Here is a 24,671-nt window from a genome sequence, read left to right as displayed (position 1 = left end):
TATAGATGCTTCAAAAGTATTCGTAAAACAGTAAATTGTTTTTAATCTTATACCTGATCATTTAAAATTCTTTGATAAGAATGCTGGAACATGAAACATATATAATACTGGCAGGTAGAATAAACATTGAACTATTTCAGGCAATGAATGAAATACCAGAGGAAGACATGCAAGACCATCCACCGCCTGAGATATTTGAGTCAAATGTGATCACAAAATACCGCAGAGGTGCCGTCGCACCAATGGTAAGTTAATTATATATGTTAAATATCATAAATGAATATAGTACATTAGGGATTTGATGTCCTTGAAAACATAATTGGTAGACATATCCGCTAGCTAACACTAGAAACCCGAGTGTTTTTAATAGTCCGATCATGTTCGTTTCTCCGTATTAAACTTCCGGTTATTTTTAATGAAAATTGTTTCAAGTTTCTTATTTCACCAATTAATGATTTTGAGTTCAAGATTTTTTCAGCACTGAACAGTCTCTATACTAAGGTGACAACTGATGAAAGAGCATTTGGCAATAGTTTCCTCATCTTTCATTTATCTCTAAAGTTAAAAAAATAGCACGCAATTTGAAAAGAAAGTACGGTATCTCCAATCATCTATTATATACGGAATGAGTTGAATTGATAAATAGTCACAGAAGAGACACATGGATAAAATGTCATACTTCATACAGTGCAACAGTGTAAGTTCATAGTAACTATGCATTAATTGTTTGCAGTATATGATTGGTATGGTAATTTTGTGAGGAATACTTCGTGTTACTTATCTAAATCAGTTACATCATTAATCAATTTGAATTAATGTATGTTAGTCTGATGGAACTTTAGGGGACGTAGTCGCTTCTCCCTTTTATATAAAATATGTATGAAATAAAAAAAAACATCTTTAATATAAAAACAATTGGCCCGATTTCGACATAATTACACACACATGATTCATAAGTCGCCTTCTCTATCAAGTTTGCTCACATGTTTCTATGGCCACATTAGCTAGAATAGAAACAAAACTGGAAACAACATCTTCCATTTTGATCAAAATAATTTCACAGAAATGTTCCTACAGAAATTAAAGTTCAAATTATTCAACTCCTTAAAAACACATGACCGCTTTTATGTGTCTGTGCCCTATCTAGAGGTCACTTTAAACATTTTTTGTGTAGTAAGATGTTTTCTTCGGTGAACATCTATTGCATCTTTTGCAATTCAACAACAAAAATCGACTCTCTTGGTATAGCTAATTTTTTCTATACAACTGATTTCACTTGTAATTATACCCACGAAATATTGTTAATTGAATTGCACGCTTTTGCCAATTTCGAAGAAAGAGTACTCAGTACTATGAAACAATATAATTTGTATGAGAAGAGATTTTGAAATGAAAAAGGGGAAATAGACCAATCTTGTCCCGTCTACAACATTACATTTTAACTGCGTTTTCAGAATGAAAGTGAAGCCGGTGAAACAAGTGAATATGACCAAGCAAATGCAGACAATACACAAAAAAGAGATGTTATTCAAGTTCTTACACAGGTAAATATAAAATCCCTTTGTCCTAATTATGATGTATAGTAATATTAAAACGACAATTACCTGCCAAAAGTAGTCATCAGACAAATATTTCTGAAATATAAACAGTTGTAACGCTTACACCTTAACACATGCAAACTGCTTTTTTACTGAACGATACTTATTCTTAATTCCGTATAGAATGTTTCAAATTCATAAATTAGCGTCAATATAATACTCATGGGTATTTTATGAAGGAAATTATTTTTGTACGCATCAGTTCTATCATATTTCTGCATTGGCAGAAACCATACATAATAAGAAGAGCATTATATTTTATTAATAATGTTTAATGAAAATGAATATATTTAAAGAATAAGCGTGATGGTAGTGTGGATATACCTGAAGATGAAAAGGAAACTTCAGAAGAAATATGTCGTGTTGATCAGGTTCTTTCACAAGTAAATATAGGATTTTTTTTATTAATTTTATATTTGATTTTTTAAAGTCCTTTAATAACTGATTCTGCTTTAGCCGATGCTAGGCTATGCGCATGCTCGTTCTGTTGCATTTTTCAGGACGTGTGGACGGACACAAACAATTCGAGTCCGCTGTAATTGTAGTGGCATGTGTGTATTTTTATTACTTCCAAAGGATCTTCTTATATCCTTTTTAGCTCGACTATTTGAAAATTTTCAAAAAGTAGAGTTTTTGTAATTACCCTTTCGTCCACTTCTGCGTCCGCGACACAAAAATTCGGGTAAAAGTTTTGCATGTAAGCAGGTTTGTCAAAAACTACTTGGCCAAATGTTTTCAAACTTCACACAATGTCATGTCCTTGGCATCATAATACGACCTCTCAGGACAAGTTACATAACTCGATCGAGCGTTGGTCTACGGATCGCGGGGTCGCGAGTTCGATCCTCAGGCGGGGCGTATGTTCTCCGTGACGATTTAATAAAAGACATTGTGTCTGAAATCATTCGTCCTCTACCACTGATAATTCATGTGGGGAAGTTGGCAGTTACTTGCGGAGAACATGTTTGTACTGGTACAGAATCCAGGAACACTGGTTCGGTTAACTGCCTGCCGTTACATGACAGAAATACTGTTGAAAAACGGCGTTAACCCCAAACAAACAAACAAACATAACTCGATCTGTTATTTTGTGTGGAGCAGATTGCAGCGTGAGTGTGAACTACGTTCCCCATAAACACAATTTTACATTAATGAAGAGTCGGTAGGACGTCCGTAAAAATTCAAAAGATCGATATCCGTATACCGCTTCTATGAGACAATCATAATTTGTTACAGCAAATAAAATATCATTCAAACACAGCTTGCTAGTTCAAAAGCAGTCACTGTGACTGTTTGAACTTGATTCCGCGTCTACTACGTGAGTTGTGTCAAAAGTCAATGTCACCGAGTATAGCTTGGCACATCTATCTGTGATATTAAACTAAAAACACATGTTGTGTTTACGTCATAAGATGATTTACTGATAACATATTTTTCTTGGATTCTATTTGCTTACATGTTAATGTCATAAACTGTCTTGTGTACTTCACCTTTAAATTATGTTGTTGTTTTTTTCAGAGTCCATCTGAACAGAATAGTGAGGAAGGAAATTGATCGGTTGCATACATGGGAACATAATGTGAACACTATGTGTCATTTTTTATTCTAATGGAATTGCACTGAAAATGAAGATATTAACCGAGCTGATTGTTGTATTAGTTACTTTAGGAGTTGTGAACAAAATATTAACATTTATAAGTGGACGAAACTAGATTGTTTGTATGTTAAAACAGATATTTCATAATTTACTGTAAATAGTGTTTAATTTTCTTTATTACACATATTTTTGTTATGGTTTCTTTTTCAAATATCAATTGCTCATTGTCATAACCGTTGCTAGGTATGTATGCATTTCTAATGATATCATTTCTGTTTTTCAACGCTATTTGTTAATTATATTGTATGTTTTTCTATTCAACATCACCAAATGTATCTCAAAAGTGACAATATTTTGAATAGTATGTTTCTGTGCTTCAAAAAGCAAACATGCCCAAATGAATTGTGCGTAGGAGATGTAAATCTAAGAGAACAAAACTTATTCGATAAACAGTGCCCGGACAGGTGTAAAGGACAAACCTTTTAAAATCTAGAACTTATGAATTGCGCCAACGTCATCTACATAAGCATTTAGCATCAAAGTCTACGGAATGTTCCATCGTTGTGATTCTTGGGCAACATATTTATTATTTAACAGTTTCATGACGCTCATGGTTATCCAATATTAGTCAAGGACGACCTGAAATCTGTACATCCATATGACATGATTTAAGAGCTAGAGCGTAGGCTTTACATAAAACACACAATTGTCGTATTCGACTCGGTCTTTAGCTGAGAACAAACATGATCGGTAACAACGTTTTCTGTTTGACTGAGACTTTTCCGTTTGAAACAACACTAACGATTATGTATGCATATAACATTTTGAAATATTTCTTTCTAGTGTGTCTTTTGTCTCTTTTATTATACCCCACTAAACATGTTTGTGGGGTGTGGGGGCTATATAGGAGTCAGTTTTGTCGCGTCGCGTCGCGAAATCTATTATCTCAGTTATTACTAGATAGATTTGATTCAAACTTAAAAAGATGTTTCACCTTATCACCCGCATCATGTGACACAAGGTGCATAACTCTGACACCAATTTTTCATGCCCCCGAAGGGAGGCATATAGTTTTTGAACCGTCTGTCCGTCTGTCGGTCTGTCGGTCTGTCCGCAATTTTCGTGTCCGGTCCATATCTTTGTCATCCATGGATGGATTTTCAAATAACTTGGCATGAATGTGTACCACAGTAAGACAACGTGTCGCGCGCAAGACCCAGGTCCGTAGCTCAAAGGTCAAGGCCACACTTAGACGTTAAAGGTCATTTTTCATGATAGTGCATTGATGGGCGTGTCCGGTCCATATCTTTGTCATCATGGATGGATTTTCAAGTAACTACGCATAAATGTGTACCACAGTAAGACGACGTGTCGCGCGCAAGACCCAGGTCTGTAGCTCAAAGGTCAAGGTCACAGACGTTAAAGGTCATATTTCATGATAGTGCATTGATGGGCGTGTCCGGTCCATATCTTTGTCATTCATGCATGGATTTTAAAATTATTGGGCATGAATGTGTACCACAGTAAGACGACGTGTCGCGCGCAAGACCCAGGTCAGTAGCTCAAAAGTCATGGTCACACTTAGGCGTTAAAGGTCATATTTCATGATAGTGCAATGATGGGCATGTCCGGTCCATATCTTTGTCATTCATGCATGGATTTTAAAATAACTACGCATGAATGTGTGGCACAGTAAGATGACGTGTCGCGCGCAAGACTCAGGTCCGTAGGTCAAAGGTCCTAAACTCTAACATCGGCCATAACTATTCATTCAAAGTGCCATCGGGGGCATGTGTCATCCTATGGAGACAGCTCTTGTTTCATAAATTATGCCCCCTTTTACTTAGAATTTAAGGTTAATTTTGATGCATTTTCACTATATCTCAGTTATTACTAAATGGATTTGATACAAACTAAAAATAGATGTTCCACCTTATCATCCACATCATGTGACACAAGGTGCATAACTCTGACATCAATTTTTCGTGAATTATGCCCCCTTTTACTTAGAATTTAAGGTTAATTTTGATGCATTTTCACTATATATCATTCTGATTGGCTTAGAGTCAAAGGGAAGTAACCTTTTTTAACTTTTGTACTGAGTTACTTCCCCTTAAATTCCAAGAATTAGTCTATTTTTAGAAATTCTATTTTTAGATTTTCATTATTTTAGGTATTTTTCTAACTTTTTTATTATTAGTCCTATGTAAAAAGTAAATACATTTTTCTGTGGTAACATGTGTCGGTAAGACATTTTTGTACTCATTTTTAGTATATCTCTAATATTAGAGATTTTTAAATTTACCTCATCCCTCATCCTGGGCACATGTACTAGTATTACTTTATATGTGCCACGGAAGCCCAGGATGAAGTACTCCAAAGACAAGTAAAACATTTTTTTTTAAGTATTTAGTTTTTTACGTTATATTATTCTGTAAGTATTTTTAAAATTTCTTATGGCTGCCATTTTTCTGTGACAAGACCGTATTGTGGGAGTATAAGTCACTCCTGTGGCAGTTCTGGTTTGTTTTAATCTTTAAATTATTGTTTACCCTTTAATACGTTATGAATATTTGACGCATAAGTTTGAATACGTCTGTAAAATATTTCTATTGCTACTGTTTAATAATAAACTATCTTGTAAAGATCTGTCGATTAGTATGCTTAATGTTTTGGAAATGATAAAACTTACGTGCAGCTGTACAAATGACCTAATTGTAGAGACTTGCCCTAAACCTTCTTTACACAAGGGAAACAATCTGATTATTAAGTGAAAGTGTTGAGTGAACACCGTTTGTCAATCCTAACCCTGTCCATGTTATATCAATACAATGGAAAAGTAAGCTAAACAAACTTAAAGGGAAATGCAATGTTTTTCTAAACTTGGTTTCGTCAGCTGGGATTTGTTAAATCATTTAAAGAAGTGAAAGAATTTTCAAAATTGGAGTAAAAATGAGACAGTTATGAGCATTTAAATATTTTGCCAAATTGATGACCATTTTGTTTCCAAGGCAACAAAAAAACAAAGTGGCGGATTTATTAAATTTTTAGACACACATTTGAACTCTATTCACTTATTTCTATAAAATAATTTCTCTACTTTTCCAGCTATACTGAACGAAGTTATCATGTTTTACACTTTACACTCAAGAAACATATGAAAATTAATCCATTTAAAATGTTATTTGCTAAAAAAAGAATTCATAAACACACTAAATGGCTGCCTCTATGATCAGTCATTTTCTTAAATTTCAAACTGCCATATCTTTTTCAATAGTGGTCCGATTTTAAAAATTCTTTCAGCGTTAAGAAAGGCTTGATGATGGCTTTCATACAGAATTAATTTATTGTCAGGCTTTCCTTACCCTTTAAAAATAATACATCTATAATTCAACGTCAATAAGTGAGGCGTGACGTATCCGCTATCTCGGCGTTTACCGCAGTATTGTTATGAGCTAAAAGTGCAGACAAGCCTCGATGCATAAAGTTCATTTATACTAACAAGAGATACATAGTGATTTAAACAACGCAATAACTGATGGCAATGTATGGAAAAGGAATCTTTTGGTGAAGTTCGATAAACTGGTTCACGAGAAGAAGTCGTCTAAATATTTTATTTATTTTATTTTGTTTTAGCTTTAAATTAGTAACCCTATAAAGGGGTCAAGCAAAACTGTTTGAAACATCTTAAAAAATGTCTATCGAAGAAGGAATTGGACAAACTTTGGTGACAATCCATCAACTGATTTACTAGAAGAATTTGTTTCATTTTTTTTATACTTTTAACTCCAATGTCCAATAAAAGAGGCCAAGATGAACCATTTGAACAAATTTAAGGATTCTATATTAATTATGAACATTTAAATTAAATGAAATGAATTAGTTGAGCAGTCAAAACGATATACGCAATTGAATATATGATGTAATTGTTGAATTTCTACTTAAAGGTAAATTATACTCACATTTCGTATCTGTATACATGAACACCTACTACATTTAGTTAATGTAATAATAAAATAAAAAATGTTTATGTGTACAGCCACTCAAAAACTGAAAGTTTATTTAACAATCGATTGTTACTGTAAGACATGTAAATAAATACAGCTCTACACACACAAATAATAATTATGTAAAGTTAGTAAAGTTAAAAACTTTGATAAGGATTTCCTACATTTCAATTAAATACCTGATAAACTATTTTAGTAAACGATGGCAATTGGATATCTTTAAGAGTCCTGCGTTGCGATGATTTGTGTTTATATTGATAACAGTAGGGCATAGAAGTTCACTGCGGTCGCAATTGTTGAGAACACCGCATGTTTTCTCAAAGATGATTCTGATATGTGTTTAAAAACAATACTTTTCAAAATTATACTAATAATAAGAAGAAGAAGAGGAATAACAATGATAATAATAATAATAATAATAGTGATATGAAATAAGGCACTGCCTCCATCGGGAATCGATCCGACTTCAGCTCATCCCATAACATTTGAAAAGAACTGTCTAATGACAGCACGGAAGGACACATTTTTTTAATTCGACAGTAAATATCTTATTCGGTATATCGCATGTCACCGTAGAGGAATCGATTCCGTATCATTTTAAAGGTAGATTTTGGAAAAAAAACACTGCCTATATTTGTACTGATGTGCAAGACGTTGCGGTTCGAACAAGTTATGTAGACGCTTTTTAGGCATAAGGAAAAAGCGTATTCTTCCAAAAAATCCGAAGTCAGACGCTCTGTGCACGTGCCGGAAGGACACATTTTTTAATTCGATAGTATATATCTCATTCGGTATATCGCATGTTACCGTAGAGGGATCCGATCCGCGACGAATATTGGTAGGATCGATTCCCTAATAATAATAATAATAAAATATTTTCTCAGGGACAAAATTCAATAAAGAGCAAACTGCATTCTTGAATGAATTTGACATTTTCAGAGAGATTTAGTAAATAAATGAAAACCTTGCATAATACAAAATCCTGTTTAGAGTTGCTATTGTCTGTCCTTCCGTCTGTTTATCCGTGAATAGACACATTATTGTCCGGAATTGCTCAGGGCATGTTGCTGAAGGTTCGTACATATAAGGGGAGTGAAGTATGCAATAACTAAAACTCTACCATGCTTACACTTTGAATGGTCTCCTTTCAGAAGTCATTGTCTAAGATCAATAACTCTACATTGTCCCATTAATGAATTATTTCCCTTTACCATATTTAATTATGCTTGTCGAGAAAATAATGGCAAAAATATTAAAAGGTTCTCACAATTATAAAGGATATTGGTAGGAAATTCGGTATGAAGAACCATAACAATTTATCCGTATATACAGGTATTCCTCTTCTTGTTTTGGTCTGACATGGGTTTTTTGAAAATGAACTTGCTTGTGCGTGTCGTATGTTTACAAAATGTATTTGCCTGCTATTTGATAACAATTATACATTGAAAAAGTGTTTCTTTCGATGGGGCTTGCCTGTACTTCTACTCATTTTCGATCTTATAATATTATATAATGTATTTTGATCGGAACAAATTGCAGACTTGTATACCACACTGTCCAACATTTCATTCGCGCGAGTAATATGATAAATAAAGCATTAAACCTAAATACAATATTGCTACGTCATTGTGACAGCAGCTGTTGCAAATGGGATTGTACAATCCCACGCATATTTTTCATTCATGCTATTTTGATACATTACTTGAATTGACATTTCAACATAACCGATATCCCTGAATGAGTGTGCTTCTTCAAGTTGATTAAACGTCATAAAGAGATGATTATCATATAAATAAATGACATTTCAGAACAGGAAAATGCATAAACGAAAAGAAAAAAATAATTACTCTGTACCTTTTTATAAATAATAGTTTATTTATACAATTCTGTAAACAACGCGCTTATAAATGTGCAAAGTACAGTTTATTACTTCTTTTTAATGAAATACTATTAAGTATACGTATGTCTGTCTTGACATTGAATATTGATAATATTAAATCGTCTGTGTACAGTTTTAAAGGTTGGATATGTCATAACTATTAGCATTTCATTTTCTTCGCTGTATATCTCAAATAAATACTTGAGAAATTTTAAAGGTTAATTGTTATTGGTCACTCAGTAACAATTTTCGTGAAGCAATATTAGATTTTTTATTTGTCATCTCGGATTGTAACGAAGAAAGCTTAGATTTATGACATGTATGGTTTAAAGTATCGTTTTGCTACGAAATTTAAAACAAGTTAAACTCTTATTCTAGTTTTACAAATCTTAGACAAATTAAATGTTCGAATGTCGCATCAACATAAATGTACGACGTATTTGCCATCAACACATGTATTCTACAGGCGGAAAATCGTGACTCCAGCGAATATGGTCGGATGGTAAGACAACTTGAAATGGGAAGTTCAGTCTGTCTAAACGTTGTTCTGCGCCTCTAATGAACAGTCGTACATTTGAACAGTGACCCAGATTAAGCGCTGTCAACTCTGGGCAATTTAAGTTAAGTCTCTTAATGGTTGTGCAGTCAAACAAATTCAGAAATTTCAATGGCTTAGTTGTAATATTTACATGACTAATTTCTCGACATTTCTCAAGGTTTAAATGCGCTACATTTGGACATCCGGATAAGGCCATTTGCAAAACGTAATCTGTCATTTCACAACGGTAAAGTACAACAGTCTTTGCAAGCTGTGTACAGACGGACAACAAACTAAATTTGCAATCAAAGAGTCGAAGAAATCCTATAGCATTTAGTGCATGTATAACACAAGATTGTAGATTTAACTGGTCATCACTGCATAAATTCATTTCTATGCAATCTACACTTACACACTGAATTGTAACGGTTCTAAGTGCAGGTAAACCTACCATAACCACCTTACACAGATGGTTTGCCGTGACGTACATATGATTTAGTGTGATTATGTCTTCCTCTGCTTCTGTATGTAGAAATCGTATTGACGGACTACGCACATGTAAAGTTTCACAGTCAAAGTCCCCGAGCAAACAAAGCTCTTCTACGCTTGGAATCATAAACTCATCGAAGGTAAGACTATCTTCAGAAATGCATCCAATTCTTAGGCACTTTATTTTGGGATTTGCCCGGAGTGTTTCTTTTAACGACTTCATATCAATACTTTCACAGTGTGATATTTCTAGCACCGAAAGTCTGTCACTTTTGATTTTAAGGGTGTGGAGGCTATTTGATCCATTCACGCATGCGCGTCGAAGATTCTTTGCAAAAAGTTCAACATGTTCCAGGGATTCCATTCCATGATCAATTGTCACGTGGCGTAACCTTGGCGCGTATATGCTGATAAAAGATGTGCTCCAGACGTTGAAAATGTAAAACTTCTGCAAACTGGCAGATGTCAGTCTTACACCATGTAACTGCTGAGAAAAATAAATAAAACTGGTTTCACAGATTTGAAAAGCTAACAATAAAAATATAGCAGTCTGTAAAAGCAAACTTACTTCTTATATTCTTTAAAATATAATAATAGCTTCTACAAAAAGAAGAAAACTAATAAGATAAATTGATTTTATTTTGTTACTTTCTGCCAGTTTTATTCTGTCGTTCCGGTTCCAACAAAACAAAAATATCGCCTTTGGATATACGTTAGAGACGGCCTTTTCGTTATGAATAAATAAGCAAAGTGTTGCCTTTGTATTTGCAAACGCAGAACACAGACAAAACATGTCGTTCTTAGGCTGTGAAATGCCGGTATATTGCATTTCTTGCTTCTAGTATGTAAAATGCTATTAATGAATGGACAGGTGTTTTTAGAATCAAAAGGAAGCAGCGCTCGAAGTATATATTTTCATTTCTAAACTCGTTTCAATATTACAAAAAGATAGCATGCTTATATTCTAAAAACCTGTTAGTTCAAGTACCATATCTTCTTGTTGCAAGATGCTATAAGCATACAACATGCAGTTATGACTTTTATTTTGTCGCAGACGACAGAACAACAGTCAAAAGTGTAATTATCAGTTGCGGTATATTTTTTTGCCGACCAAAGAATTTCAAGTGCAGGATTGGTAATATTGTAAAATAAATATTAAATGAAACGTTCCGCTATTCTTAGGTTTCAATAGCTGTGCATAAGCAATTATGTATATATAGAATTATCGAACTATTGTTGAACAAAAGTTGTAAGTGCACAAAAGTAGAAAGAACGAATTAAGTTAGGTAACAGTATATGATATCAGTACAAAAGAGCATTAAATGCCAGGTGCATGTCATTCTTTAGTCTGAACTTTGATACTAACTCGTAATTTCGACTTATTAACGGCTTTGTATTTCGACTTGGTAAAAAGCCTGATAAAGTCGGGAAAAAGTTTCGTTTAATGCATTTGTATCCAGTGTTATCAATTTAATGATAAACATCTTCCTGACAATAAAGTTACAGTTTTATACCCTTGTTTTCAACGAAATATTCTATTATAGTAAACTACTTATGTTTAAATTACACAAAACTATATTCTTGATATTGATTCAAGTTGACATATCTGAAAATCATAAAGTGTGTAGAAGACAGTTATACACATGTAAATATAGACTTCTGTTAACGCCGCAATAATATATTCACCTGATCTTGATTTCGCGGATTCCCGCACCCTGAATTAATTCGCGGATTTATGAATTCGCGACGGAAGGATCGGAAATATAAATTTGCGAAGGTTCTAGTCTTATATTAGCGAAATTCCAGTTTCGGAAGTCATGATTACATTAATGCCCATTCTTCCGTACCGTACCAAATTTATGCACGCCAAAGACTCGTTAAATACATGGTCCGTAACGGTTATTTCATATTAGTAATCGGTTACTTTATTCACACAAATTGCTTTTGTTCGACTGAAATTGATTGAAAAGAGCCTTTAAATTCTTTATTCAATTTACGGGCGATTATTTTATTACATTTAATAGCTGACAAATTGTTCAAAAATTGTTACAGTCATTTAATAAATAATTGTTATGTACAAGTAAATAATACAATTATGTGATAAATTGTCCGCTAATTCCTATTGTTATCTAAACAAAATTTGTAAAAAAATCAGGTTTGTCATGAAGATAAAGGATGATAGGATCATCCCCTCAGGCACTACGCGCTTTGATTGTTTGACACATACAAAGTGTGTCAAGGAGATGCGCTCCGTAACCTATTAAAAAACAAAGTTATCATGTTATATACATCCTTGCCAGTTCCATGTAAATCCAACCTCTAGACCTTAGCGATAATTCTGTCTTTAAGCAGTATATTCTACATGAAATGTAGTTTCGAGGATTTTTATTATTCTTTTTCATAAGATATTGAAATCAATTGAAGTTCATTCAATAAACATCGTGTACAGGCAGCTAATATTCATTGCTGAACTTGACCGTATTTCGGATATTTTTTTCGGATATGTCTGTATGTTATGGAAGGAAATTTACGCGGATTTATGAATTCGCGATGCACCCGATTCGCGAAAAATAGCGAAAATAAAACACCGCGAACAATACTGGATTTACAGTAGATTTTAAGATAGTGGACTAGAACTGACATTTTGGCAAATTACGTTTTCGCCGTGTGCGATTTCGGAATACTCTGGTCTATATGGAAAGCCATATCCGCGTTGAGCTTTAGTTTCGTCCGATGAATTCCGAATTGCCTAACGGGAATACGTAAATACACTGAATTTGCTGAATGTCATTACCTGTCCACTATCTTTACATTGAACTAACCACAACAGCTTCAAATACATCTAAGGTCTGGTAGCTTGGTGTTAGCGCAATTATTATAAAATGCACAATATTTTAGTGAAGAATGAAAGAAAAGATAAAGGCAGAAAAATAAAATACACATATTTACATTGTGGTATGTTTTGCACTTGATGTATATACGGAAAAGAATAACTAAGATAAACATATGTTTTACCTCGCAGTTACTGATGCTAAGTTTACGTAGAATGGTCATTCTGTTCACTATATCCCACAAATCTTCCATTTCCATGGAAACAAAATGGACGCACAACACACTAACAAGGTTACAGAGAGGTTCAAACTTTAAACCTTTGAATATACGAAAACCTTGTCTAATCGCCGTCTCGCTCTGTCCGTGTTCCAGTCGAAGGTTAGAATTGATTTTGATACGCACATCATATAAAGAACTTAGCAGAGGTATAATTGCGTTGATACCTTCAATTGTAATGTTCCAGCATGCATTTAATGTTATTGTCTTCAAACCAGGCAGGCATCTTGCGATTTCAATAAGTTGTTCGTCTGTGAGCGAATAACCTCCATTTATTTGTACTTTTACCAAATCTACGAGCACACAACATGTATCTATAACTCTTTTAGTCCACAAAACTGGAATCCTTAACACTTTCAAGTTTTTCAAAAGAGGGATGCGTGAAAATATAGATTCATATACAGACGTACTTTCCCGCCAGATTAGCGTTTGTACATGATGTCCATAGAGACGAAACAAGCAAAGAACCAGTTTGAAATGCCACGCTTTATAGAAGGTCGGATCTATGATAATAGTCTTCCACAGGGATCCGTAGTAATATAGAACATCGTGCCACTTCCGACATACTAGTGCCAGACCTGGTAAAATGTCATCAATAGGTTGTAGAAATCTGAATATTGTCGCCAAAATTTCATTTGGCAGTACTTGTATTGAGGTATCCTCATTTCTACCATTTTTTATGCACTTTGGCCTATTAAAATCCATTTCTGTGTATTATTCGCAGTTTGAAGTCACAGCGATCTGGGAAAAAATAGCATTTCATCATTGTTTCAGTTATTACTCAGCCGATTGTGTTTCAATATCTAACATCTGTTACTTGGTATCTGACATCTGTATCTACGTCATATGTTTAACCTATAAATTAAAAATACACATGACGACATTATAACATGAAATGAAAATTGTCGTTCAACTCTTATGTATTGAAAATAATGTTAATTGCTTTTTCATTTCTCGTTATTTTCTATCTTTATTTTTTTTTTTTCAATAAATAATTTGTATTTTGCGCTTCACGGTGTGTCTGATTTAAAGCTCCATATGGTTAACAAGAAAACATACTCAGAGAAATTTATATCATATTATCGGTGTATTAACATCTGTTGTAACCTGTCTTATGACTGTATACGTCATACTAACGTTTGTCAATGGCTAAATGAATAGACAGCGTCACAAATAAAAATGTGATTAGCTATTAATTCGTGCTGTTATATATATTAAAAGCGAGTTTCGAATTACCCGATTTCAGATGTTAGATAAGTACATCTTATAAATTAATATTTTATGCTAATCTTTGCATTAAATACTAACGTCAGTCCACACTGTTGAAGTTTGGTCACAATTCAATGAGTGGGATTTTTTATGTTTGCGGAAAAAGATTTTTTTTTCAATTTCTTAACCACCAGAGCTGAAAATAGAAGATTCTTAAAGCTTCACAGGAATGATGTTTGTGTGGCCAAGCATCAAGGCTGTTCAGATTAGTCGGACAGGGGATATTCCCTTTATGTAATAATTGCGAGACAAAATTTGAACTACTTACATACAAATGATTCTAACTTTCTCTTTCCTTTCTTCGGAGAACTTTTAAAAAAAAAGTTTTAAAGAATCTGCATTCATTCTCTATCGAAATAGATCCATGTTTAGGCTGTGAAACTGATATGAAATATCTAGAGTCATTATAGTCTCATTCTTTTACTGTTGTAATTGTTAAATTCATATTTTTATAAACAATAAGATTTCTAGATAGGTTGAAGTTTTAAAAATCGCTGATTAACAGATAACAGAAACACGATTTCGATTTGCATGATTGTTTTCTGCATATCTGTCTAGATTTATGCCAAAGAATATTAATTGATCAGTTTTTTCTAGCAATAGAATATATTATGGTACTGCAAGTTAAATGCACGTTATAATATATATTTTAAAAAACACTATTATATTGGTATCTGGTTTAATTTGTTTACAGTAGCACGTAAAAGGGTGGTTCGCTAATTCTAGTTTCCAAAATTAATGCAAATGTCAAAAACTTAATGTAAAGTCTGATTTCCATGACAGCGGTGTCGATCAAATATCTCATATATAGAATTTTCCTGCGGCTACCTTTCCTAAATGATTCGTGTACCAGTGATTCGTAAATGATTTCTGTTAGGTGCTTAATAATTTCAGGGATCAGGCAAATCACTAAATGGTTCAAACTAACAATCTTCAATTAATAATAATAAGCTCAAATTCCTATAGGCTGGAGACTATACTTTACTGGTCTTTTTGTTGAAGTTCCGTCAGCCAATGTCTTTGAATTCAACAACATACGAGTCCTATCGCATAGATGCTCGGACTCTGACCTCTTAGTTGAAGTTGCAACTCTATATGATTGCCCTGACTCTTTGATGCTCAGCGCCTATATGCTATCACATGTAGCATTTAACTACCATATAAGTATATTCCCGATGCCTTGGCTGTACTTCGCCAATAACGCTGAACCACATCTACCAGCTGGAACTCTCCTGTTATCTCAGTAGATTACCAAACTTTGATTCTATGTCTCAGCTTTCCGATGCTCAGCCTATATTTGCTATCGTCTATAGCATTCAACTACCATAAAGGTAAACCTCCTATGCGCTGGCCCTATAGCTCGGAACCTTGTTGAAATTCTGCAACTCTTCTTTAGTTTATGAACTTCAAACGTCTTGTTTTTAATAATGTATCCGTCCTGACAGTTTAGTTGCAATAACTTCCTTATCAATGTATTGGGATAAATTATTAGTTGAATCCTCGATGTGTCTTCTTCTATCGCTGGATACAGAATGACCTCTCTGTCATCCATCTACCTATTTATACCTTAGCAGACGTGATCTTTGATTGGTGCTATTAATAGAACGTGTTCTGATTGGTCCAAATTTATACATAGTATTTTTCAACGAGTACTTGCTCTATCCAATATCTGGTTACCTTTAAATATTGTATATGATATAATGTGTGATGCTCGGAACCCAAATCAGTCAAAGCTGACCCAAATTCTATTAATAACAGCAATTCAACAATAATTATAGTAATGACAGCATGAAAAGGGAGTCAAGCACTATCTGTGCTTATGTGTAACATTATCAATATATTAAGCTTACAAGTTATTCAAACAGCAACATTTTGCTTATCATGGATCATAACACCGAACAGCAATGTAAATCCGCCGCTGAAATATTAAAGAAGATACAAAGGATAAAGGTACAATGCAATGATCATGATAACTAAACGACCGGTTTTCTGTACGTACACTTTATTGTGTATATTTCAAATCGAGGGCTGAACGCGAAACTATTGTAAGTGACATTTTCAGCAAAAATCACCTTTTTCACATAATTATGTGTAAAAACTACATTCCTATCTGCTGTAAAATAATTCCCCTTTTCTCCTTTAAATTAACATAATAATAGCAAATTGTGCCAAAAAGTGTAAGTGAAAGTGTTCTTATATTTTAAATGCGAAACTGGTGTAAGTGAATACTGACAAATACACAAGTTTACAATAAATTATTGTGAATTTCCACAAAGTGAAAATACTCTAAGTGACACTAGTAAATTAAAGGTTAACTAATGTTTTACTTCTACACAGTATCATACATATTGTAAGTTTAATAAACAGAAATTTAAAAACTTTGAAAGAAAAAATCTATCATATGTCACTTAAACCTTTATCACATTATCATTTTAACATTTTAGCAGTCATCTTTTTAAAGTGAAACTAGTATATGTGCACATAAATGCTTTACTTAAATACATACTGTAAATCTGACAACATCATCAGTGATGTTATAGGCTCAATCAAGAGTTGAAAGCAATACAGTCACTATAGTAACTCAATTTTAGGAAACTTTCAGAAACTAGCAAAAAAGCATTCCCATATAGCACTGGGATATATATCCAGCAACATTTTTAAAACCGAGGCAATAACTTACATTTAGTGTTTATAGTAACAAAGACAAAAAGATACTTGAAAAGTTTTGACTTACCTCCGTGTTGATTGAAAAAATGTGCAACGTTTCATATAACCTGTTACCGCAACACTGTACTGACCTGAATTACTACAGTGGTGCAGGAAATATCAGGTCTCTTTTTTTTTCAACATTTTACCGCAACACTGTAGTAACTTCAGTGACGTGTTGTTTTTTGGTTGTTTTTTTTAATTTTCATAACTGCAACATTATAGTAACTTACTTTTACACCACTGCTTCAGTTTATATCAGTACCACAATTATATATCTCATCTTTGTCATAGTCATACAAAAATATGTAAGGAAGGCTGGATTGATAGAAAACTGAATTTTTCTTGAACATAATTATAAACATCAAACTGTCACCTTTATAGTCAATACAATATCATTTACACATTCTAGATATTATAAAAATATGTCTTTTATTACTATATAAAATGAAAATCTTGCCTAATATTGATGACAATATTTTGTAATTGTAGAGGGAATACTTCTTTTTAATTTATGTAAAAATTAGAAAAAGCTACTACCATAATATATAATTATCATTAAACTTTCAAATTGTTAAAATTCAAATATCTATTATATTTATTAAATAATTGAAAAAAAAATAAATACAACAAATTAACCTATTCTACTACTGTAACAAAGACAGTATTTTTGACAACTATGCAGTAGGATGCGCAGAAAAAAAAGTGAATAACACCTTTTAAAACTTCATAAAAATATTGTTTTATAAATAACGAAATTACAATTCTGCAAAAGCCTTTACATGTCAATCAATGTACACACTGTCCATTTGTTTCAATTTGTTTGTTTGTTTTGGGTTTAATGCCATTGTTCAACAGTATTTCAGTTATAAAAAGATGGGTAGTTAACCTAACAAGTGTTCCTGAGCTCTGTACCGCAGTACATACCCATTTTCTGCAATGGCTGCGGACGAATGATTTCTGACTCAATGTAGGGATAACGCATGTTATAACAGGAAATGAACATGCGCTAACGCTATTCTAGCATAAAACGCGGAAAAAATACTAATAAATTAAAGATCCTACCTCAACGTCATTACATTTCCATGAAATGCACGGGAATGTCTGAGCTGTTTTTTACGTTGACGTCATTTCATTTTGAATTATCCGTTTTGGGGCCGAATGACGTTTACGCTTTGCCACGGAACTCGCATGTATAAAAAGGTGTTATAACAGCACGTGAGCGCGAGAATCTCTCTGTTAATACACGTTTTCTCTTCTGTTAAAACACCCCCGAAATGTGACAATAACAGCAGTTTTATGCTAGAATGTCCCCAGAATGGGAAATTGAAATCACGACCTTGCGATCGGTAGATCTGTGCTCTCCCTTTGAAGCTAAGCTGGAGTGCATGAACAAAAATGATCAGGATTTTAACAATGTTCAGTCAGTTTGTAGTCAATTTCATATTCACCTTAACAGATTACACCCAAAGAACTAAACCATTTTGCACAGTAAAATATAAAACTTCTGAGGGGCCAACCATTTGATATTCTTTCGGGGGTAGGAGGGCTGGGTTTTTTTTGAAAAAAAATCCTGACTTTAGTCTTGCTAAAAAAAATCTGGCGTTAAAATATTGACAAAAAAAAAAGAAGAACATCTGAGTCCCAAATCTCTGCAAAAATTTCTGGCTCCAAGTCAGATTAAAAAATTATTATTATTTTTTTTTTTTTTGCATTTACCCGGAAAGCCAATTCATTGCTTTGAAATTACATTCAGACTTAATATTTTTAAATTACATAACAAGGTTAGTATCTATATTATAAAATACACTTTTTTATACGCCTGTCTCTGAAACAGCGGGGCTTATTTTCTGAACACCCATGGCGGGCGGTGGGCAGGTGGTTTGCGTCCAAAAGCATATTTGACCTAGAACTATGAAACTTAAATTGAAATGAGATCACCATAAGGTGGTTGTGAACACACAATTTCGTCAGGATTTCTTTATTAACTTGCCTTTTATTTGTTTAAAATCCTCATATTTGTACATAACAATCTGACTATTTGGTATAATTTCATTAAACTTCTTTCACTCTTTTCCATGAACATTTATTGGAAACATGTGAAGTTGTGTGCCCACACCTGGTCACCCCCACTGCCTTGGTCACAACCCCTCCCACTCCCACCCGTCTCCACCCCCAATTTTTTCATTCCTTATTTTAAAAGATTCCATGAATATTTATCAACTAGCAAAGTTGTACCCTTCCCCCACCTGGATCCTCCACCCAGTCACCCCACCACCCCGATCATGCAGCATCCCCCACCCCAACCCCACCCACAACATTTTTTTCTTCGTTTTTCATCAATACTCGTTATGTGCACTGAAAACATTTGTTTTCTATAGAATTAATCCTGACTTATGAAAGTATTTGTTGCTTAGTAACATTCTTAACTTTTTGCGGATATATTTCTTTGCCATTCCTCACCACAAACCCATTCGGTGGGGATACCAATTCATCGAATTTGCTTGCTCAGAGTAAGCGCCTTGGTCGCACAAAGACCCAGCGTGGCTGGCAAAATACAGTTGAGTGATGTATCAACTTCAATGAATGATACACACAGTCATGTTAGTTCAAAACTAACCAGCCCTGCGACCCTTTTTAGACAAACTGCCGAGAGTAAAACATCAGTTTTGCCCCCAAAAAGCTTTAGCAAACTACTTGTATCCTTAATTTGCCATATGAATGGCATGCCTGAGTCTCAAGGTCAATGTTTTGCGGAGTTCTTTCTAAATGCATGGCTAGAACTCGATAGTATTATTCAGGACACTATAGGTCTCATAGCTTTCGAATTGGAAGAACATTCTATCGAAGGTGCAGTCATGCTCTCATCCCCATCCAAAGCTATTATTATTAATTTAGAGGGGAAATGACTTGACCTCTCGATCAATTTATCAAATCAAAAATACAATCAGCAGAGAGGTTACTGGTAAAACTGTCAGGAAAATTTAGTGTGCAAAATGACTTTTAAGAATTTTTGGGGAATAAATTTCTGTAAATTTATTGTGGCGGAAAAACTCTGCCATCCGAGGGTTTAACACGCTAGCTATAAAACTTCACTGCTTATACACAACATTATTTCATTATTTGATATTTTATAGTATCTGTCCCTAAATCAACAAAAATGCCTAAAATATACTAGAAGGAAAAGCATACCCTTAAGTCTGCCATAGGACTTTAGTACATGTGTACTGTTCTCGACAAAGTATCTTTTGGGCAAGGTACTCAATTTTAAGTCTGTCAAAATACTAGTATGCTTTTACATGCATAAATATAAAGCTCAGACTAAAGCACGTCTTCTGAACCACAGGTACTCAATTTAAAGTCTGTCAAAATACTAGTATGCTTTTACATGCATAAATATAAAGCTCAGACTAAAGCAAGTCTTCTGAACCACAGAATGATTTGGTCTTGGTATAACGACCAAAAAGTTCAATTTTATTACTGAGCATTAACACTATTTCCCAAATGTATAAGTAACCTGCATTAGACTGCTTAAAATGTGTAAGCTCATTGAAGTGTGAAGAAGTTCTAAGTGATGTTTAATAAAAACCTATGAAGCAGTTATTTATTGAAATAGATATTGAAAGAGGAAGAGCACATACATTTTTATCGCATTAAAACATTTTTACGTTTTTCTTGTTTTTTCTTGTGTTTTTTTTTTTTTCAGTGCGAAACTGTACTAAGTAACGTTTAAACCAAAATATTTTTTAACAGCGGAGTAATTTCAAAAAACTGAAGTACATGCTTCAAATGCACGATATTCTTCATGGATAGCCAAGCAATCCCTGGGAATAATTTAGTTGTAATAAAATGGGACTTTTTTGTTTCCTTCTGTAAAATTACCAAAAAATGCACTTACACTAATTTCACGTTCAGCCCTCGAAATATCTGACGAATATGATAAAATGTCATTATTTTGATCGAAGAACTAAAGATCCCTTTTAGTGTTTGTCGATTTGTTTTTAGCAAATTACATACGACGATTAATATGTAGCATGCCAAAACAATTTTTTTATCTTCTAGAGAAAACAAAGCGATGAAGCTGCTGATTATAGATGAATGATTATAAATGAATGACAGTAAAAACTCTATGCCAAGTTTTCGTTTTCTTTATTTCGCAAGTAAATCAAACATCAGTCATTCGAGACACATGTATATCGTGGTGGTTCAAACATATATGTATAATATAATCTAAATGGACTTATGGTCTTACATATCAAAGACGTTGTTATAAAGTAAAGACTTATTTTATTTTCTTATTAGAATAATTTAAAAATGAAACGTATTATATCAGTGGGGATTTTCAACCTCTTCAACTGGTAATTGCATTATCCCTCTGACAGTACCACACAATTCACACAGATTACATAAATCAAACTTGGTAATATTTACATACATGTATTATGGAAAAAAGCAATAAATCGTGCACAAATAAAATAACTCGTACATATTAACATCAATAATACCAACAAAGGGGAAAGCGATTATAGCATTTGAACTGTCGGTACTGATAGCTGCAATGTCTATTTTAGTACGTGGTGTGTCATCTTTTCAATTGATTATACTGTAAAAATGTTGCAGCACATGCAACTTAATGACTTGACGAGGGTTATGCTCATGTATACACATTTATCTTATAATAGAACGCAAAATGACAATAATTTTTATTTTAAATTAAGATATAAGAAATATGTTCCTGTTTTAACAGTTTATAAAATATGGCCAGGAGTTAGGATGCGTAATGATTAAATCACGAGTGCGTAGCATTCAAACGGTTGTTTGTATTTTATTAACTAATAACATAATAGGAACATGTTATTATTTCGATTCTAACAACGCAAACATTTCACATTTAAAGTACTACATTTTCAGCTCAATACGTCATTCGAGCTAGCAATGCTTAAATCATCACAACGATATTACGTTGACGACACGTCGAATTGATATTTAGCGCCATCTATGTAATTAGATACAGCGCTATCAAATTTGAGATCAAATATGCTACTTAATAGCATGTTTAAAACAAAATGTCACTTTGCAGAACTGTATTGATTAATTTACAAACATACTGAGTTGCGTATCCGCTTTGAAGAATAATTTACAATCATCTTTGCTCAAATTGAACTCTTCCACAGAAGTATTATCATTTCCGGTCCTAGCGTGTATAAACAAAGGAGCGTGACCACCTACCATTTGGTGCCATGCATGCGTGAAGGTTTTATCATATTTGATATAAATGTTACAATAAAAGACATATTGAAATCGAAATAATCTATTGCAAAACCGTGTTTGAACACTATTTATACAGGATGGGTGGTGATACCTCGGGCGAAATAAATTCACGAGGGTGCAGCGACGTATAACCGCCCATCGTGTATAAATAGTGTTAAAACACGGTTTTATTATAACTTATTTCTTAAGTACAAGTAATTTATTACCTTGCAAACTATTTATGAACAGAACTATCAAATAAGAAATATACAGATTTTGTTATTTGGCCCAGTGTTACAATCTTAGCATATATATGACGTCATATCATGGCGTCATACGTCAAGTCATACTGTTTTGACGGCACTATTGAATAATAACTGACCAAATTCGCTCGTAGAAATCAAAATTTGTTTACTGCTCAACATAAAAGTCAGTACAAAATTTATATCATGATATTGTTTTGAAATGTTGTTTCCTACATTTTGGCACTTGAAAAAGTCGTATAAAATAGAACAGAAATACAATCTGATTAAAACTGCAGTCGTTACGGGTAAAATATATATATTAACTAATCAACATTTATCATTTATTCCTATTTAGGCTGTTTGCTATACTTTTTTATAACAGCAATCATGGCGGATCCTGTGATCAAAGTAAAAGGTAATTTGTAAAATTTAAATAGCACACTTCTAGAATACATTCTGTTCAACATATAGTAAAGCTACTAAAGTTGAAACTACATTCTCTGTAGTACAGGAGCAAGAATCTTAAGGTAACACAAGCAGGTTGTTATGTGCTACAGTAAACAATCCAGAATACGATATTGCACGGACGCTTAAATGGACAGTAACACCAGCATCGGGCAATTCACTTGTATCCAGCACAATTTCTATTCGTGATTCAACTGTTTCTTGCCACTGAACAAGATCTCCTTCCCCGCCTTCAGCAAGTCTTGCTGACACTTCATAGTACATAGGAACAGTTGATACAAACACATTATCCCAACTTGCAGTGACAGTGGAAGTACTTTCAGTCCAGCTTGTCCTGATTGCTGACCCTAGAAACAGTGATTACAGTATTAGAATGTAGCATACTGGACGAGCCAGTAGGTGAGATTTCATCTAAAGAAACGTTTACTAAAACATCGCGTCAAACGTTTATTGATGTTGAATTTCGTGCAAACACATTTTTAGTCAATAACTTTAATCGTTTAGTTAAGATGGGAATTCGGACCAAAGGTGATGCATCGTCCAATACGTGAAACATTGGATTATCCACTAGTACAAATTTGGCCCGATGATTGGCAGAGAGAGACATACTTATGCAGCTGCAGATGGATCAGTACAAAATACACGGACACTAGTTACTAGGTTTTTATATCTTAGCTTAAAGGAGTTCATCACAATATTTTGTGCGCAGCTCAATCGCGCAGCAAGCGATATCCACTGTAAAGTTCAGAATTCGCCGCCGAAAGTGCATAATTGTCGGATATGCAGCGCACTCGCGCAAAATATATCGTATGTACTGACAATATAGGTCGTGCATCCATATTTTACCTTTAAAAGTGATGGTGTTTTATTGGAGGAGTAGTTGTAGGAAGTGCTCGAATCGAATACATTGTGGACAGCCAATTTGAAAGTAAACTTTTCGTCCAGTAATGATGCAGCCGACTCCAAGTCAAATAAAATTCCAGAAAATCTTAACGTAGATATATGTCCTTCAAGTTCAAATGTGACATCCTAAAAATGTTGTTATACTTTTTGTGCCCCATCCCGCATTTCACGTAGTAAGACCAGAGTTATGGCCCTTGATAGTCAAATTGTACATAAAGGGTCTAAACATTTGTGTCGCATGTACCTCAAAATTATATGCGCCAAGAGTCATGAAACCACACAAGAATTAAATTCAGCATGCGAAGTTGTGCACCAGTGCTTTTATTTGAGGTTTCACTCAATAAAAACAGATTTATGTCCCTTGACGAGGTCAAATATATACATAAATGGGATGTGAAAGCTTGTGTAGCAAGTATCTCAAAAAGTATTTGACCTAGAGGCATGCAGCCTTAAAGGAGCATTATTCCGCATGTGAGTAAGAATATTGGTTAAGGAACTGATAATAAAATTGTGCAATTTGTTTTGTAAGAAAAAAAAATGTTCATAATTTTTAGGTGGGTGGGGTAATGAAAAAATACTTTTGTGGGTGGAGTGAATATTTTTTAATTTTTCTTGAA

The 24,671-nt window shown here is 33.7% G+C and overlaps 3 protein-coding genes across 5 annotated transcripts in view; 1 reads left to right on the top strand and 2 right to left on the bottom strand.

The window, feature by feature from the left end:
- The window catches only part of LOC123523226 (uncharacterized), a 47,634-nt gene extending 41,790 nt beyond the window's left edge, over positions 1-5,844 (top strand). Inside the window, exons 48-51 of one of the 2 annotated variants that reach the window (XM_053545028.1) lie at positions 141-245; positions 1,455-1,544; positions 1,895-1,981; positions 3,117-5,844. In XM_053545028.1, coding sequence (XP_053401003.1) covers positions 141-245; positions 1,455-1,544; positions 1,895-1,981; positions 3,117-3,152 — 318 coding nt within the window. In that variant the 3' untranslated portion in view covers positions 3,153-5,844. The remainder of the gene's footprint in view (positions 1-140; positions 246-1,454; positions 1,545-1,894; positions 1,982-3,116) is intronic. The other variant, XM_053545031.1, reaches the window with a different exon arrangement.
- A 3,315-nt stretch (positions 5,845-9,159) lies between these two features.
- Positions 9,160-14,023, bottom strand: LOC128557573 (uncharacterized). Its single transcript, XM_053545068.1, has 2 exons — positions 13,124-14,023; positions 9,160-10,595 (listed from the first exon to the last, which is right to left on the bottom strand). Exons 1-2 carry the CDS (start codon positions 13,919-13,921, stop codon positions 9,528-9,530), a joined length of 1,866 nt encoding a protein of 621 aa, XP_053401043.1. The 5' UTR covers positions 13,922-14,023; the 3' UTR covers positions 9,160-9,527.
- A 7,301-nt stretch (positions 14,024-21,324) lies between these two features.
- Positions 21,325-24,671, bottom strand: part of LOC128557563 (uncharacterized) — a 106,073-nt gene continuing 102,726 nt past the window's right edge. For both annotated transcript variants that reach the window (XM_053545020.1, XM_053545023.1), the window contains exon 53: positions 21,325-23,498. In XM_053545020.1, coding sequence (XP_053400995.1) covers positions 23,209-23,498 — 290 coding nt within the window. In that variant the 3' untranslated portion in view covers positions 21,325-23,208. The remainder of the gene's footprint in view (positions 23,499-24,671) is intronic.

This window comes from Mercenaria mercenaria, chromosome 1 (genome assembly GCF_021730395.1).
Source record: "Mercenaria mercenaria strain notata chromosome 1, MADL_Memer_1, whole genome shotgun sequence".
NCBI classification, from domain to species: domain Eukaryota; kingdom Metazoa; phylum Mollusca; class Bivalvia; order Venerida; family Veneridae; genus Mercenaria; species Mercenaria mercenaria.
Note: the sequence above shows the minus strand (reverse complement) of the source record. Positions and strands in the feature narration are given on the sequence as shown.